This window comes from Acomys minous (assembly GCF_964271855.1).
Source record: "Acomys minous genome assembly, chromosome: 9".
NCBI classification, from domain to species: domain Eukaryota; kingdom Metazoa; phylum Chordata; class Mammalia; order Rodentia; family Muridae; genus Acomys; species Acomys minous.
In genome coordinates this window covers 86,344,782-86,359,335 of record NC_140490.1, presented here as the reverse complement: position 1 = coordinate 86,359,335, position 14,554 = coordinate 86,344,782, and the positions used below count along the sequence as shown (strand labels likewise).

The 14,554-nt window shown below is 37.1% G+C and overlaps 1 protein-coding gene across 1 annotated transcript in view; it reads right to left on the bottom strand.

Annotated features, from left to right (window-relative positions):
- Nucleotides 1-14,554, bottom strand: part of LOC311605918 (uncharacterized protein) — a gene marked incomplete at its 3' end in the record, with an annotated part of 114,752 nt that overhangs the window by 32,409 nt on the left and 67,789 nt on the right. Inside the window, exons 7-9 of the mRNA XM_084796755.1 lie at nucleotides 3,122-3,245; nucleotides 341-1,525; nucleotides 9-208 (exon numbers count right to left, since the gene is read on the bottom strand). Of these exons, the coding sequence (XP_084652881.1) occupies nucleotides 9-208; nucleotides 341-1,525; nucleotides 3,122-3,245 (1,509 nt within the window). The remainder of the gene's footprint in view (nucleotides 1-8; nucleotides 209-340; nucleotides 1,526-3,121; nucleotides 3,246-14,554) is intronic.

Genomic DNA, 14,554 nt, shown 5'->3' with positions numbered 1-14,554 from the left:
CCATTTACATGAATCTTCTGATGTCTTTTAAGAGATGAACTTGTGACAAAGGATTTCTGACATTCTTGACATCTGTAAGGCTTCTCACCAGTATGGATTTTGTGATGTGAATAAAGAGTTGAGACCCGGGTAAAGCATTTGCCACATTCCTTACATGTGTAAGGCTTCTCACCAGTATGGATTCCGTGATGAGAGTGAAGAGTTGAGGCTTGCCTAAAGCATTTGCCACATTCCTTACATCTGTAAGGCTTCTCACCTGTATGGATTCTGTGATGAGAGTGAAGAGTTGAGACCAGGGTAAAGCATTTGCCACATTCTTTGCATCTATAAGGCTTCTCACCAGTATGGATTCTGTGATGAGAGTGAAGAGTTGAGAATTGGGTAAAGCATTTGCCACATTCTTTGCATCTGTAAGGCTTCTCACCAGTATGGATTCTGATGTGAACTTGAAGATTTGACAGACGGGTAAAGGATTTGCCACATTCTTCACATTTATAAGGTTTGTCACTAGTATGGATTCTGGTATGACGTTGAAAACTTGAAGGCCAGCTAAAGCATTTACCACATTCATGGCATCTGTAGGGCTTCTCACTAGTATGGACCCTTTGATGAACATAATGATTTGAGACATGCTTAAAAGACTTGTCACATTCTTTACATCCATAAGACTTCCCACCAGTATGTATTCTGTGATGAGAGTGAAGAGTTGAGACTTGGCTAAAGCATTTGCCACATTCCTTACATCTGTAAGGCTTCTCACCTGTATGGATTCTGTGATGAGAGTGAAGAGTTGAGACTTGGCTAAAGCATTTGCCACATTCCTTACATCTGTAAGGCTTCTCACCTGTATGGATTCTGTGATGAGAGTGAAGAGCTGAGACCCAGGTAAAGCATTTGCCACATTCTTGACATCTGTAAGGCTTCTCACCTGTATGGATCCTGTGATGAGAGTGAAGAGTTGAGACTTGGCTAAAGCACTTGCCACATTCTTTGCATCTGTAAGGCTTCTCGCCTGTATGGATTCTGTGATGAGAGTGAAGAGTTGAGACTTGGCTAAAGCATTTGCCACATTCCTTACATCTGTAAGGCTTCTCACCTGTATGGATTCTGTGATGAGAGTGAAGAGTTGAGACCCGGGTAAAGCATTTGCCACATTCTTTACATCTGTAAGGCTTCTCACCAGTATGGATTCTGGTGTGATCTTGAAGATTTGACAGACAGGTAAAGCATTTCCCACATTCTTCACATCTGTAAGGTTTGTCATTAGTATGGATTCTGGTGTGAACTTGAAGACTTGAATGATGGGTAAACAATTTTCCACATTCTTCACATCTGTAAGGCTTCTTACCAGTATGGACCCTTTGATGAACATAAAGATTTGAGGCATGCTTAAAAGACTTGTCACATTCTTTACATCTGTAAGACTTGTCAACAGGATGGATTCTCTGATGATCTTGTAGTTGAGTGAGGTGAAAAGGATTGTCCACATTCTTCACATTCCTAAGGTTTGTTCCCAGAATGGGTTCTATGGTAAACATAAAGATACGCACATGGTTAAAAGATTTGCCACATTTTTTACATTTGTAAGGTTTCTGTCCAGTGTGGATTTTCTCGTGTTTCCTAAAGTTTGAGTAGTTCTAGAATCACTCTTCACTTTGTATACATGTGTAAGATTTCTTTGCAATATGAGTAATATTTGAGGATCTCCAGAAATATTTTCTACAGTTATCATATTTGTGGGAGATCATCCTATGATGAATGTAAGGGTGTGTTCTCTGAACAGAGAACTCTCTAAAGATGTGCCACATTCCTTACATTGGTTTGCCTTCTGAGACTAATTCTCTTGTGCCTAGTGAGGTATGAAAATGTGTTGAAGCACATTCCATGTACCTTGTAGTTGGACAGTCTCTTTACAATAAACGTGCCTAGTGAGGTATGAAAATGTGTTGAAGCACATTCCACGTACCTTGTAGTTGTACAGTCTCTTTACAATAAACATTCTTATCACTGGTGAGATATGTAAATCTCTCTGAAGAGTTTTCAACATGGCTTGGTTCGATGACTGAATGACCCCTTCCTATATTTATTACATTTTCATCTATTTGAATTTATTCTAGTAATGCATCTTCTGCACCAGTCAGTTTTAATTTTTATTAAGTTTTTTGGATCTTTTCATGCAGGCAGGCACAGAAAAAAACTGTTTCTTGTAAGCAAAGTCTCCTTACTCTGAACACATTTGTAATGATTCAGTTGAAAAGCATATGTATTCTGTGTATTATTGTGTTTTTAATACTGAGCAGACACATATTCTGAGTCATTGTCTTCTGAACTTGCCTTTATGTGGTTAAAGCTATAAGGCTAAAAGTGAACATTAAAAGAACTGAACAGTGTTCCTTCAGCTTCTATTGTATACATTAATTAATGGAGTGTTCGTGCCAATTCTAAAAGTATTCTTCTAATTAACAGAATATCACCTACTACTACCATTCTTCTAACTAATATTACTTTAGTAAATTTATTCTTGATGTCTTATTGCTCTACACATCAACTATTGAATCACTGAGGTTTCTTCATGAAGGCTTCTGACAGAACTTGACAACTAAAAGACAGACCCATCAGTATCATGCAGCAGACATGAATATATATATGTATATATTCCAGGGATTCTCAGGGCTGTGTTAAAGACATGATAACAAAAGATAGCAAGGATCAGAGGAGATGGATGATGATAATAAAACAGTGTTTTCTGTATAACAGTGCACATATAAACTCAAGTGATTGTAAGTGCATGCATAATACTTGAGCAAGGTCACCTTAAAGGAAAATCCCAGCATATATTTGGGAGAAGGACATGGAGCACCTCTGCTTCCTGAGAAGCTTTTATCATCTGAAAGCCTCTGACAGAAGGAGAACACTTTTTCTTCTTGGTGGTGGTGTTTGTTTGTTTGTTTGTTCATTTAAGAACAACATGAAGTTGTAGAAAGTGTTGTGATCTACACGGTGAACCTATTAGTTTTTTAATCAGAATGAGAAAGTTATGTCAATAATTCAACAGACCTGTGAAACATACTGAAAGGGGACAAATAAATAAGGAATCATAAAAAAAAATGCTCTCACTCACCAAGACCAGGATTTCTGTAGTTCTCCAAAAAGACATCGAAATAGAGAGCTCTATGTTCAGAGTCCAGGCATTCTCCCTCCTCCTGAGAGAAGTCTCTGGACACACCATCAAATGTCAAACTCTCCTGTCATGAAAGATAACTGTTTTATCATGGGCCCAGACGTAAAGGCCTTTACTACAATAATGAAAACATGAGTTCATTGTAAAACGTCATTTGTTTTATATAGCCATTATACTACAAGATGTCCTCTAAACCACCACCTATACTAACAACACTGTGTGCTAGAAAGATGAAAGATAATGTGATGTGGGACCAACATAAGCTACAGAGCACAGGACCACATGAGGTGTGTATGTGAGATGCCGACTACCTTCATGTACAGTTGCATGAAAAATCACTGTGAATAACCAAGCTTCTATTTTGCATGGAGAATTGCCACTGTAGTAATACCAGGAAGAGAGATATGAGCTATAGAAATGCAACCATAGCTACGTACACAGTTGTCAATAAAAAGGGAACTCATACCTACGTAGCAAGAGACAAAATAGCCATATCCAAAAACAAACCAAGATTCTTCCTCACATTGTTCCAATGAGACCAACGAAACAGACCAGGAAGTTCTGACTCCAATGCTCCTACAGTGAGACACAAAGTGTGCTGATTTGGAGGGAGACTGAACTCCTAAACGCTGAATAAATGCTGGAAACATTGTGGGCAGACCGATAAAGACAGGTGCAGCCAGTAGATCAAGTATCTCAGCCATGGCATGCACATCAAAGCTGACTTGATCATGAAGCTACACACAAAAAGAAATTTTATTAAACAAGTCTATGGACAGCACCCCACAAATCTTGATCTGAAGTTTGAGCTTAGTTTACCAACTGCCCCTTGTCCTTCAGAATACATGCTACATAGATAATCACAGGGACAGGAGGAAGTTAAAAAACAACTATGAAAGATTGCCCTGCATGACAGTGTGATTATTTATTGTACTTTTTCATGTTTTCTTTCTTTTCTTTTATCTTTAACATACTTACTCCTATTCAATTACCTTGCAATTTTTTGTTTTGATATTGTTATGTTGTTTGATTTGGTTTTAGGGTGTTTATTCAGTATGCTTCTCTAGTGCACTGTTGACTTCTACACTTGCAGTGCGAAAACCATGCATGTTCCAATCATTTCTACTTTATCTCCACTCCATTTCAATATTGTGCTTGAAGAACTATCTGACACAATTAGATAACAGAAGGAAAGTCAAGGGACATAAAAATGGGAAGAAAAATTCAAACTAATCCTGTTTGGAACTTATATGACACTTTATTAGAGATATAAAATAATTACAAGAAAAAGTTCAGAAATGATAAACAAAACCAGCAATGAGGCAGGATACAGAATCAACTTTCATAAACGACATTCTCTATAAAATAAAAAACATACAGAGAAAGACATGGCTTACTGATTCATGGTCATAATACATTGAAAGACAATTAATGAGATATGAACAAACCTAACAAAGGAAATGAAGGACGTCTACAAAGAAGTGTTTGAACCTTTGAAGAAAGAGACAGAGAAAATCGGTAGAAAGAGAACAGACTTTTGTGTGACTATTAAGGTAACATTCTTTCATCTTTTTCAATTTTGAAGCTGCTAACCTAAACTTCCTATTTACTCAGGTAAGTAATTTTATTCCTTCTCAAGTCTCTCATGGGGTTGAAGACAAATAGCTTAGTTTTACAATTAAGCTTATTTATTTAGGATTGGAGACGTCCTTAGGTTGGTACATGTTTTAAATTGATAGAGATGACATATGATACATATTGATTCACATTCCAAATTTTATACTCACTGAGGTAGGAAAATGTTTTCTTCAAAGTTGCCAAATGCAAATAGCCAAAAACACTATGAATGTAACATTGATATAGTTGCTGATTGTTTCATGGTTCTTCTTGCTCCATGTACCTTTTTTTGTATATGTGTAATAAAATAAATGTATAAGTAAAAAATCTTTTCAGTAAAGCCAAATAAAAGTTGACATCATCATCATCATCATCATCATCATCATGAAGTACAACTCAGCAACAAATATAGACACTACCTTAGAGTAAAAGGCTAGATGAAGCTTTTCCAAACAAGCAGACAAAAGAACCAAGCACAAGTAGCCATTATTTTCTATTTAATTTTAGTTTTAAACATTTGTTCATCCTTTCTCATCTTTTGATTGTCCCTGCTCACTTCATCTTCCCCCTAGGACCCTCCTCTAATATTCAAAGAAGGGGCACTCTTCTCCTTTATAAACTTACACTAGACCTCCAAGTCTTATCAAGACAGCATGTGTCCTCTTCTTCTGTGACCTGCTAAGGAAACCACTCCAGGGGACAGTAAACAAAGAGAAGTCATCAGAGTCCCTGGCAGGGAAGGCTTCTGCTCCTTTTACTAGCAATCCACTATGGAGACTGAGGTGCCTATCAGCTACATCTGGTCAGGGGCCTAGGTCCACTTGATGCATTGTCTTTGTTAGGAGTATAGGGTTCTGCATGCCCACATAGACCAGATTTGCTGGTGCCGTTGGTCTTCTTGTGGAGCTCCTGTCCCCTTCAGGTTCTTCCATTCCCCCACTCAATCATAAGACTCCCTTCCATCTCACCAAAGTTTGGCTGTGACACTCACCTGCTACCTAATTCCCTTACTGGGTAGAGACTTCTAGAGATCATCTATGGTAGGCTTCTATCACTTTCCCTCTCTTTAACAGATTCCAGTGTCTAGTTGCCATTCTGAATGAGAATTGAGCATCCTGCCTACTGCCCTACTCGTTACTAGGCTTCTGTAAGTATGTGGATTTTACGATGCTTAATCTCTATTATATGGCTAATATAAGCTGGTAAGGGAGTATATATCATGCCTCTCATCCAGGATTACTTCACTCAAAATGATATGTTACAACTCCATCCATTGGCCTTCAAACTTCATGATGTCATTGCTTTTGATAGCTGAAAGTACTCCAAAATATAAATGTACTACAATATACTTATCCATTCTTCCCTGGAGAGACATCTGAGTTTTTCCAGTTTCTGACTATTACAAAGAATAGAATAGGCATTCTAATATCTAATTCGATATATTTACAACCAAAAATATTCAAAAGATATGAGGAACAGCATCTCTTCTACACCTTAAAGGAAAAATCAATCAACATGATGTTTCAATTCTAAACAACTCTTCCATATAAGGAAGGGCACCCACATTTGTAAAAGAAAGATTACTAAAGATTAAATCACATGTTAAACACAACATATGAAGACTGGGAAGCTTCAACATGCCACTCACACCAATGTACAAGTCACTGAGACAGAAACTGAGCAAAGAAATAAGGAAACTAACTAATGTTATGAATCAAAATGACCTAAAAGATAGTACAAAATATTCCTCAAAACACAAAACAATAAAACTCTTCCTAAGCACATCAAAGAACCTTGGTCCAAAGGTGATCATACATTTGATCACTAAAAAAGCCACAACAGATAAAAGAGGTTAGAAATAATCCCTTCCATCCTATAAGATGACCATAGACTAAAGCTGGACTTCAACAACAACGGGAAGCCTAAAAATCTCATGGAAACTCAACAACTCTCTACTAGATGATTACTGTGTCAAGGAAGAAATAGAGAAAGAAATTAAAAACTTTAAATTATTCAGTGAAAATGAAGACACATTAAAAATTTAAAAAGAAAATAAATGAAGGTATAATCTCACCAAACTAATGGAATACAATAAAATCAATGGTAAGAGAAAAATTAATAGCATTAAGAACCTTCATACTACAAAGAAGTCATGAAAGTAAAAGTTTATTTTTTAAAAATCCAACAAGATAGACAAACTCTTTGCCAACTAACTAAAATACAACTAGATACTATCCATCTGAACAAAATCAGAAATGAAAAGAGGGACATAACAACAGACATGGAGGGAACCGAAATAATCATTAGGTCTGACTTTAAAAACCTGTACTCCACAAAACAGGAAATTCTAAATGAAATGGATGATTTCCTTCATAGAATCAAGTTATCAAACTTAAATCAATATCACATTAACAAAATGAGTAATCCCACACACACTAAGGAAATAGAATCAGCCATGAAAAGTATCCCAACCAAATGAAACCAAGGGCCAGATGGTTTTACAACAGAATTAGTCCAGACATTCAAAGAAGAGATAATAACAATACTTCTTAAACTATTATAAAAACATAAAATAGAAGGAACACTGACATACTCATTCCATGAGGCAATAGATGTGCAGCTACTAAGTCACACAAAGACCCAAAAAGAAAAGAGAATTTGGCACAATTTCCCTTATAAACACCGATGGAAAAAACTGCTCAAGAAAATACTTGTAACTGAATCCAAGAACACATCAAAAATATCATCCACCATGATAAATTATGCTTCCTCCCTGAGATGGAGAGATGATTCAACATATGGAAATCTGCCAATGTATTCTACCATATAAAGCAGCTGAAAAGTCTTTGACAAAAAAATCAACACCCCTTCATAATAATATTATTGGAGAGGTCAAGAATATAAGTCCAATACCTATACAGAATAAAGGCAATATACAGTAAGCCATAACAAACATCAAATTGAATAGAGTGAAGCTTAAAGAAATTCCACTAAAATTATGGACAAGACTGTTGATCTGGCAAGAGATTACATCCAAATTCCTTCTAGGTTTACGTGATCTGGCTATCAAGAAATCATCCAGCCCAACCTCAGAAAGAACAAGAAAGCATGAGCTCATTAACCAGTAAGTTTCAGAGGCAGAAAACTTTTGAGGCCTAGGTTAGATTGTACACAAACCAGAAATGTCCAGGACTAAGTCTACTTTAGCAGAGAGGGGCAGTAAACCTCCCAGACAAAAACTGAGGCAGGAGAATAAAAGTTTAATTTACATAACGTAAGACTGTCCAGTCTCTCAATATCTATTCAACATTGTACTTGAAGAGTGGCTAATGCAGTAAAACAATGAAAGAGAACAAAGGGACAAAAACTGGAACTAAAGAAGTCAAACTATCTCTATTCACAGATGTTATGATAGTATGCATAAGTGAGCTCCTAAACTCTCCCACAGAACTCCTGGAGATGATTAACACCTTGAAACAAGTGGCTCAATACAAAATTAACTTAAAATTAGTAGCCCTCCTTTCTACAAATGATAAGTGCTGAGAAACAATTTAGGGAAACAACACCTTTTAAAACAGTAGCCAATCCCTAAGTGATAGGCTACAACCAAAATTGCACAGGAAATAAATAACTATACAGTCGCAAAAAACATAACCACACATTCTACTGCAACCCACATCAAAACCAATGAACTTAACAGCCAATTATCATTGATGTCTCTCAACAATAATGATCTCAATTCACCATAAAAAGACACAGACTAACTCAATAGATACATAAGCAAGACCCAACATTCTCCTGCATTCAAGAAACACATCTCAACCACAAGGACAGACATTACCTCAGAGTAAAAGGTTGGGGAAAAATATACCAAGCAAATGGTCAAAAAAGCAAGCTGGTGTAGCCATTCTAATATCTAAAAAATAGACTTTCAACTGAAATTAATCATAAGAGATGAGGAAAGACACTTCATAATTACCAAAGGTAAAGTCAAACAAGATTACATTACAATTCTGAACATCTACACTCCTAATAAAAGGCCACACACATTTGTAAAAGAATGATTAACAAAGCTTAAACCACACATCGACTCCCACACATTAATAATAGGAGACTTCAACACCCCACTTTCACCAAAGGATAGATCATTGAAACAGAAACAAAACCGAGAAATAACGTCACCAATCAACATCATGAATAAATGGATCTAACAGATATCTACAGACCTTTGACACAAATATTAAAGATTATACCTTCTTGTTACCACCCAAGAAACTTTCCCCAAAATTGATCATATAGTAGGTCACAAAGCAGGCCTCAACAGACATAAGAAGACTGAAATAATACCTTGTTTCCAATCAGACCACCATGGTCAAAAACTGGACTTCAACAACAAAAATAACAAAAAGCCTACACACAGATGTAAACTAAACAACTGTTTACTTAATGACACCTGGGCCAGGAATAAAGAAAGAAAGATATTGAGAGCTTTATGAAACTCAATGAAAATGAAGGAACAACATTTGAAAATCTAAGTAAATGGACAACTTTCTTCATTGATTCCACTTGCCAAAATTGAATCAAGGTCAGATAAACAACTAAATAGTCCGATTTCCCCTCCAAAAATAGAAGCAACCACTAATAGTCTTCCGATCAAAAAAAGGCCAGGACCAGATGGTTTCAGCACAGAATTCTACAAGATCTTCAAAGAGGAGCTAATACCAAGACTCTTCAAGCTATTACAAAAGACAGAAATGGATGGAACATTGCCAAACTCATTCTATGAGGCCATAGTCACATTGACACCTAAACCCCACAAAAGAGAATTTCAGACCATTTTCTCTTATGAATATCGATGCAAAACTACTCAATAAAATGCTCACAAACTAAATGCAAGAACATGTCAAAAATATCAATCACCATGACCAGGTAGACTTCATTCTGGGCATTCAGGGATGGTTTAATATACATAAATCCATAAATGTAGTCCACCATATAAACAAACTGGGAATAAACCACATGATCATCTACTAAGATGCAGTAAAAGTATTTGACAACATCAAACACCAATCCATGTTTAAAGTTTTGGAGAGATTGGGGATACAAGAAACATACCTTAGCACATTAGAGGCTATATACAGCAAGTCAATAGCCAAAATCAAATTAAAAGGAGAGATACCCAAGGAAATTGCTCTAAAATCGGGGACCAGAAAAGGCTGTCCACTTTTTCTATATCTCTTCAACATAGTAAATGAAATTATAGCTAGAGCAATAAGACAACAAAAGGAGATCAAGGGGACCCAAATGGGAAAGGAGAAAATCAAATTATCCCTATTTGCAGATGATATGATAGTATACATAAGTGACCCAAAAATTCCATCAAGGAACTCCTACAGCTGATAAACACCTTCAGCAAAATGGCTGGATACAATATTAACTCAGGAAAGTCAGTAGCCTTCCTATATACAAAGGACAATCATGCAGAGGAAGAAATTAGGGGAACTACAATCTTAATGATAGCCACAAGCAATATAAAATATCTAAATAACTCTAACCAAGCAAGTGAAAGACCTGTTTGAAAAAAATTTCATATCCCTTAAAAATGAAATTGAAGATGATATCAGAAGATGGAAAGATCTCACTTGTTTATAGATTGGGAGAATTAACATAGTAAAAATGGCCATCTGACCAAAAGCAATTTACAGACTCAATACAATCCCTATCAAAATACCCACACAATTTTTTAAAACATTGAACGATTAATACTCAACTTCATATGGAAAATCAAAAAAACAGAATAGTCAAAAACAATCCTCTACAATACAATATCTTTCAGAGGAATAGCCAAACCTGATCTCAAGCTGTACTATAGAGTAACAGTAATTAAAAAGCATGGTACTGGCATAGCAATAGGATGATTGATCAATGGGCCCAAAAATAAAGCCACACACATATGGAAACTTGAACTTTGACAAAGGAGCCAAATCTATTCAATGGAAAAAGGATAGCATCTTCAACAAAAGGTGCTGGTCTAACTTGATGTTTACATGTAGAATAATGCAAGTAGACCAATATTTATCACCAAGCACCAACCTCATGTCCAAGTGGATTAAAGACCTCAACATAGTACCACAGACACTAAATTAATTAGAAGAATAAGTAGGGAAGGGCCTGGAACACATTGGCACAGGAGACAACTTCCTGAACAGAACACCAACAGCGCAGGCCTAAAGGTCAACAATTAATAAATCGGACCTCATGAAGCTGAGGAGCTTCTGTATGGGAGAAGACACATTCAACAGAACAAAGTAATAGCACACAGACTGGGAAAAGATCTTCAACAACCCTACATCTCAAAAAGGTCTAATATCCAAAATATATAAAGAGATCAAGAAATTAAACACCACCAAACCAAATACCCAAGAGACTTGATACCCTATGAACATATACAGGGGGAGGTAATCCCCCTCAGGAACAGTCATAGGGGAGGGGAATAAGGGGAAAATGGGAGGGAGGGAAGAATGGGAGGATACAAGGGATGAGATAACCATTGAGATGTAACAAGAATAAATTAATAAAGGAGAAAAAAAGAAGAAAAAATAAAATAAAATAAAATTCTGAATGGAAAAAAAAGAGAAATGGGGATTGGAACTAAATAGAGAATTCTCAACAGAGGAATATCAAATGGCTGAGAAAGACTAAAAGAAATGCTCAACCGCCTTAGTCATCAGAGAAATGCAAATCAAAACAACTCTGAGATTCCATCTTACACCCATCAGAATGGCTAAGATCAAAAATTCAAGCGACACCATGTGCTGGCAAGGATGTGGAGAGAGAGGAACACTCCTTCATTGTTGGTGGGAATGTAAACTAGTACAGCCATTTTGGAAATGTATCTGGTGTAATCTAAGAAAACTGGGAATAGGGCTTCCTCCAGACGCAGCTATTCCACTCCTTGGAATATACCCAGAAGATTCTCCAGCACACAACAAGAAAATTTGCTCAACCATGTTCATAGCAGCCTTATTCATAATAACCAGAACCTGAAAACAGTCTAAGTGTCCCTCAGTAGAAGAATGGATAAAGAAACTGTGGTACATTTACACTATGGAATACTACTCAGCTATTTAAAACAAGGAATTCCCGAAATTTGTGAACAAATGGATTGAGCTAGAAATGATGATAATGCGTGAGTTAACCCAGAAGCAGAAAGACTCAAATGGTATGTACTCACTTATATCTGCATACTAGCCCAAAAGGCATGTCCCATGAAAGTCTTCACTTACCAGGAAACTGGGACAGAGGGGAGGACATCCTATTGGGACTCTAGATGAGAGAAGCAATGGAGAATAGCAAAGTAGAAGGACCAGAGGGTCCTAGAAACCTACAAGAAGAACATTACCAATAGGCAGATTTTGGCCTGGGGTCCCGCTCAAACTTTGGCACCAGCCAAGGTCAATACAGGTGGTAAACTTCAAACCCTCATCCAGAACTAGCCAATGGACAGGACATTCTCCATAGCTGAGTGGAGAGTGGGTCTGACTTTTACACATGCTCTTGTGCCTCATATTTGACCATGTCCCCTGAGGGGGAGACCTGGTGGCACTCAGAGGAAGGATAGCAGGATACCAAGAAGAGACTTGATACCCTATGAGCATATACAGGGGGAGGTAATCCCCCTCAGTCACAGTCATGGGGGAGGGGAGTAAGTGGAAAATGGGAGATAGGGATGATTTGGAGGATACAAGGGATGGGATAACCATTGAGATGTAATGAGAATAAATTAATAAAAAAAATCTCAAGTGATACCACATGCTGGCAAGATTATTGAGAAGGTAGAACACTCCTCCATTGCTTGTGGGAGTGCAAACTTGTACAACCGTTTTTGAAAACAATCTGACACTTTCTCAGAAAACTTGAAATGGGGCTACCACAAAAACCAGCTATTCTACTCCTTGGAATATATCCAGAAGATGCTCCACCACACCACAAGGACATATCCTCAACCATGTTCATAGCAGCCTTTTTCATAATAGCCAGAACCTAGAAGCACCCTAAATGTTCCTTGGTGGAAGAATGGAAAAAGAAACTGTAGTACATTTACACTATGGAATACTACTCAGCCACTAAAAACAAGGAAATCCTGAAATTTGTGGGCAAATGGATGGAAATAGAAATGATCATCCTGAGTGAGTTAACCCAGAAGCAGAAAGACTCACATGGTAAATACTCACTTATAATTGAACACTTGTCCAAAAGAGATGTCCCATGAAAATGTTCACTTAACAGGAGATTGGATTAGATGTGGGCACCTCCTACTGGGACTCTAGATGAGAGAAGTACGAAAGAATGGGAAAAAAGAAGGATCCAGAGGGTTCTAGAGACACACAAGAATATCATGACGCGCAGATCTAGACCTAAGTAGGTCTGCTCGAACTATTGCACCAGCCAAGGACATTGAACACCTACTCAGATAATGGACAGGACATTATCCACAGTTGTGTGGAGAGTGGGAACTGACTCAGACATGAACCCTTGTGCCCCATATTTAACAACTTCCCCTTGGTGAGGAGGCCTGTGGCACTCAGAGAAAGAATAGGCAGGCTACCAAGATGAGACTGGATAGGCTGTGACCATAAGGTGAGGGAGGAGGTCCCCTTTTGTCAAAGACCTAGTGGAGGGAGAATGGGTGAAAGAGGAAGGGAAGGAAGAAGAGGAGGATACAAGAGAGAGGATAATAATTGAGATGTAGTCTGAATAAGTTAATTTAGTAAAATAATCAGTAGCATAAAAGACAATTAAATATGCCTTGTATATTTTAAATACTGTACATATTGAATATACAGTATACATATGTATATTATATATAAATATATATAGTATAACTAACCAAGCAAATGACAACTTGTATAAATAACCAAGCAAGTGAGAGCCCTGAATGACAAAAACTTGAAGTCCTGAACAAAGAAATTGAAGAAGATAACTGAAGGTGGAAAGAGTTTCATGCTCATGGATCAATATGATGAACATAATAAAAAATGGCCATCTTACCAAACACAACCTACAGTTCAATGCAATTCCTATTCAAATTGCAAATGAATTCAGTAAAGCGCAATCCTCAACTTCATATAAAAGAAAAATAAACCAGAATAGCTAAAACAATTTGTACAATAAAAGTGCTTTGGGAGGTACCAATATTCCTTCCTTCAAGTAGAACTCCAAAGCAACAGTAATAAAAACCACATGGTATTTGCATAAACACATACAGGTTGATCAATGGAACTGAATCAATAACCCAGAAATAAACCCATGTTCCTATGGACACTTGATTTTTAACAGAAAGCCAAAACCGTACAATGGAAAAAATAAAGCATCTTCAACAAATGGTGCTGATCTAACTAGATGTCTGAAATGTAGAAATATGCAAAATATCAAAATTTATACACTGCACACAACTTAACTCCAAATGGATCAAAGATAACCACATAAAACCAGATACCCTAAAGCTAATAGATGAAAAAGTGGGTAACAGTTTTGAACTCATTGGTACAGGAGACAACTTCCTGCATGGGGTGGGGGATCAGGGTAGGAGAAGATTCAGGAGAGCACAAATGGTAGGGGAGGGGAGGAGAGGGGCCAGGAGAAGTAGACCAGTCTGGGTATTTAGTTTGCTTTTTGATGAGACTTATTACACCGTGATTTTAAGAGGGAAAATATTTCTCTAATCTGAGGTGTTTTTCATATAATGTTACAGTA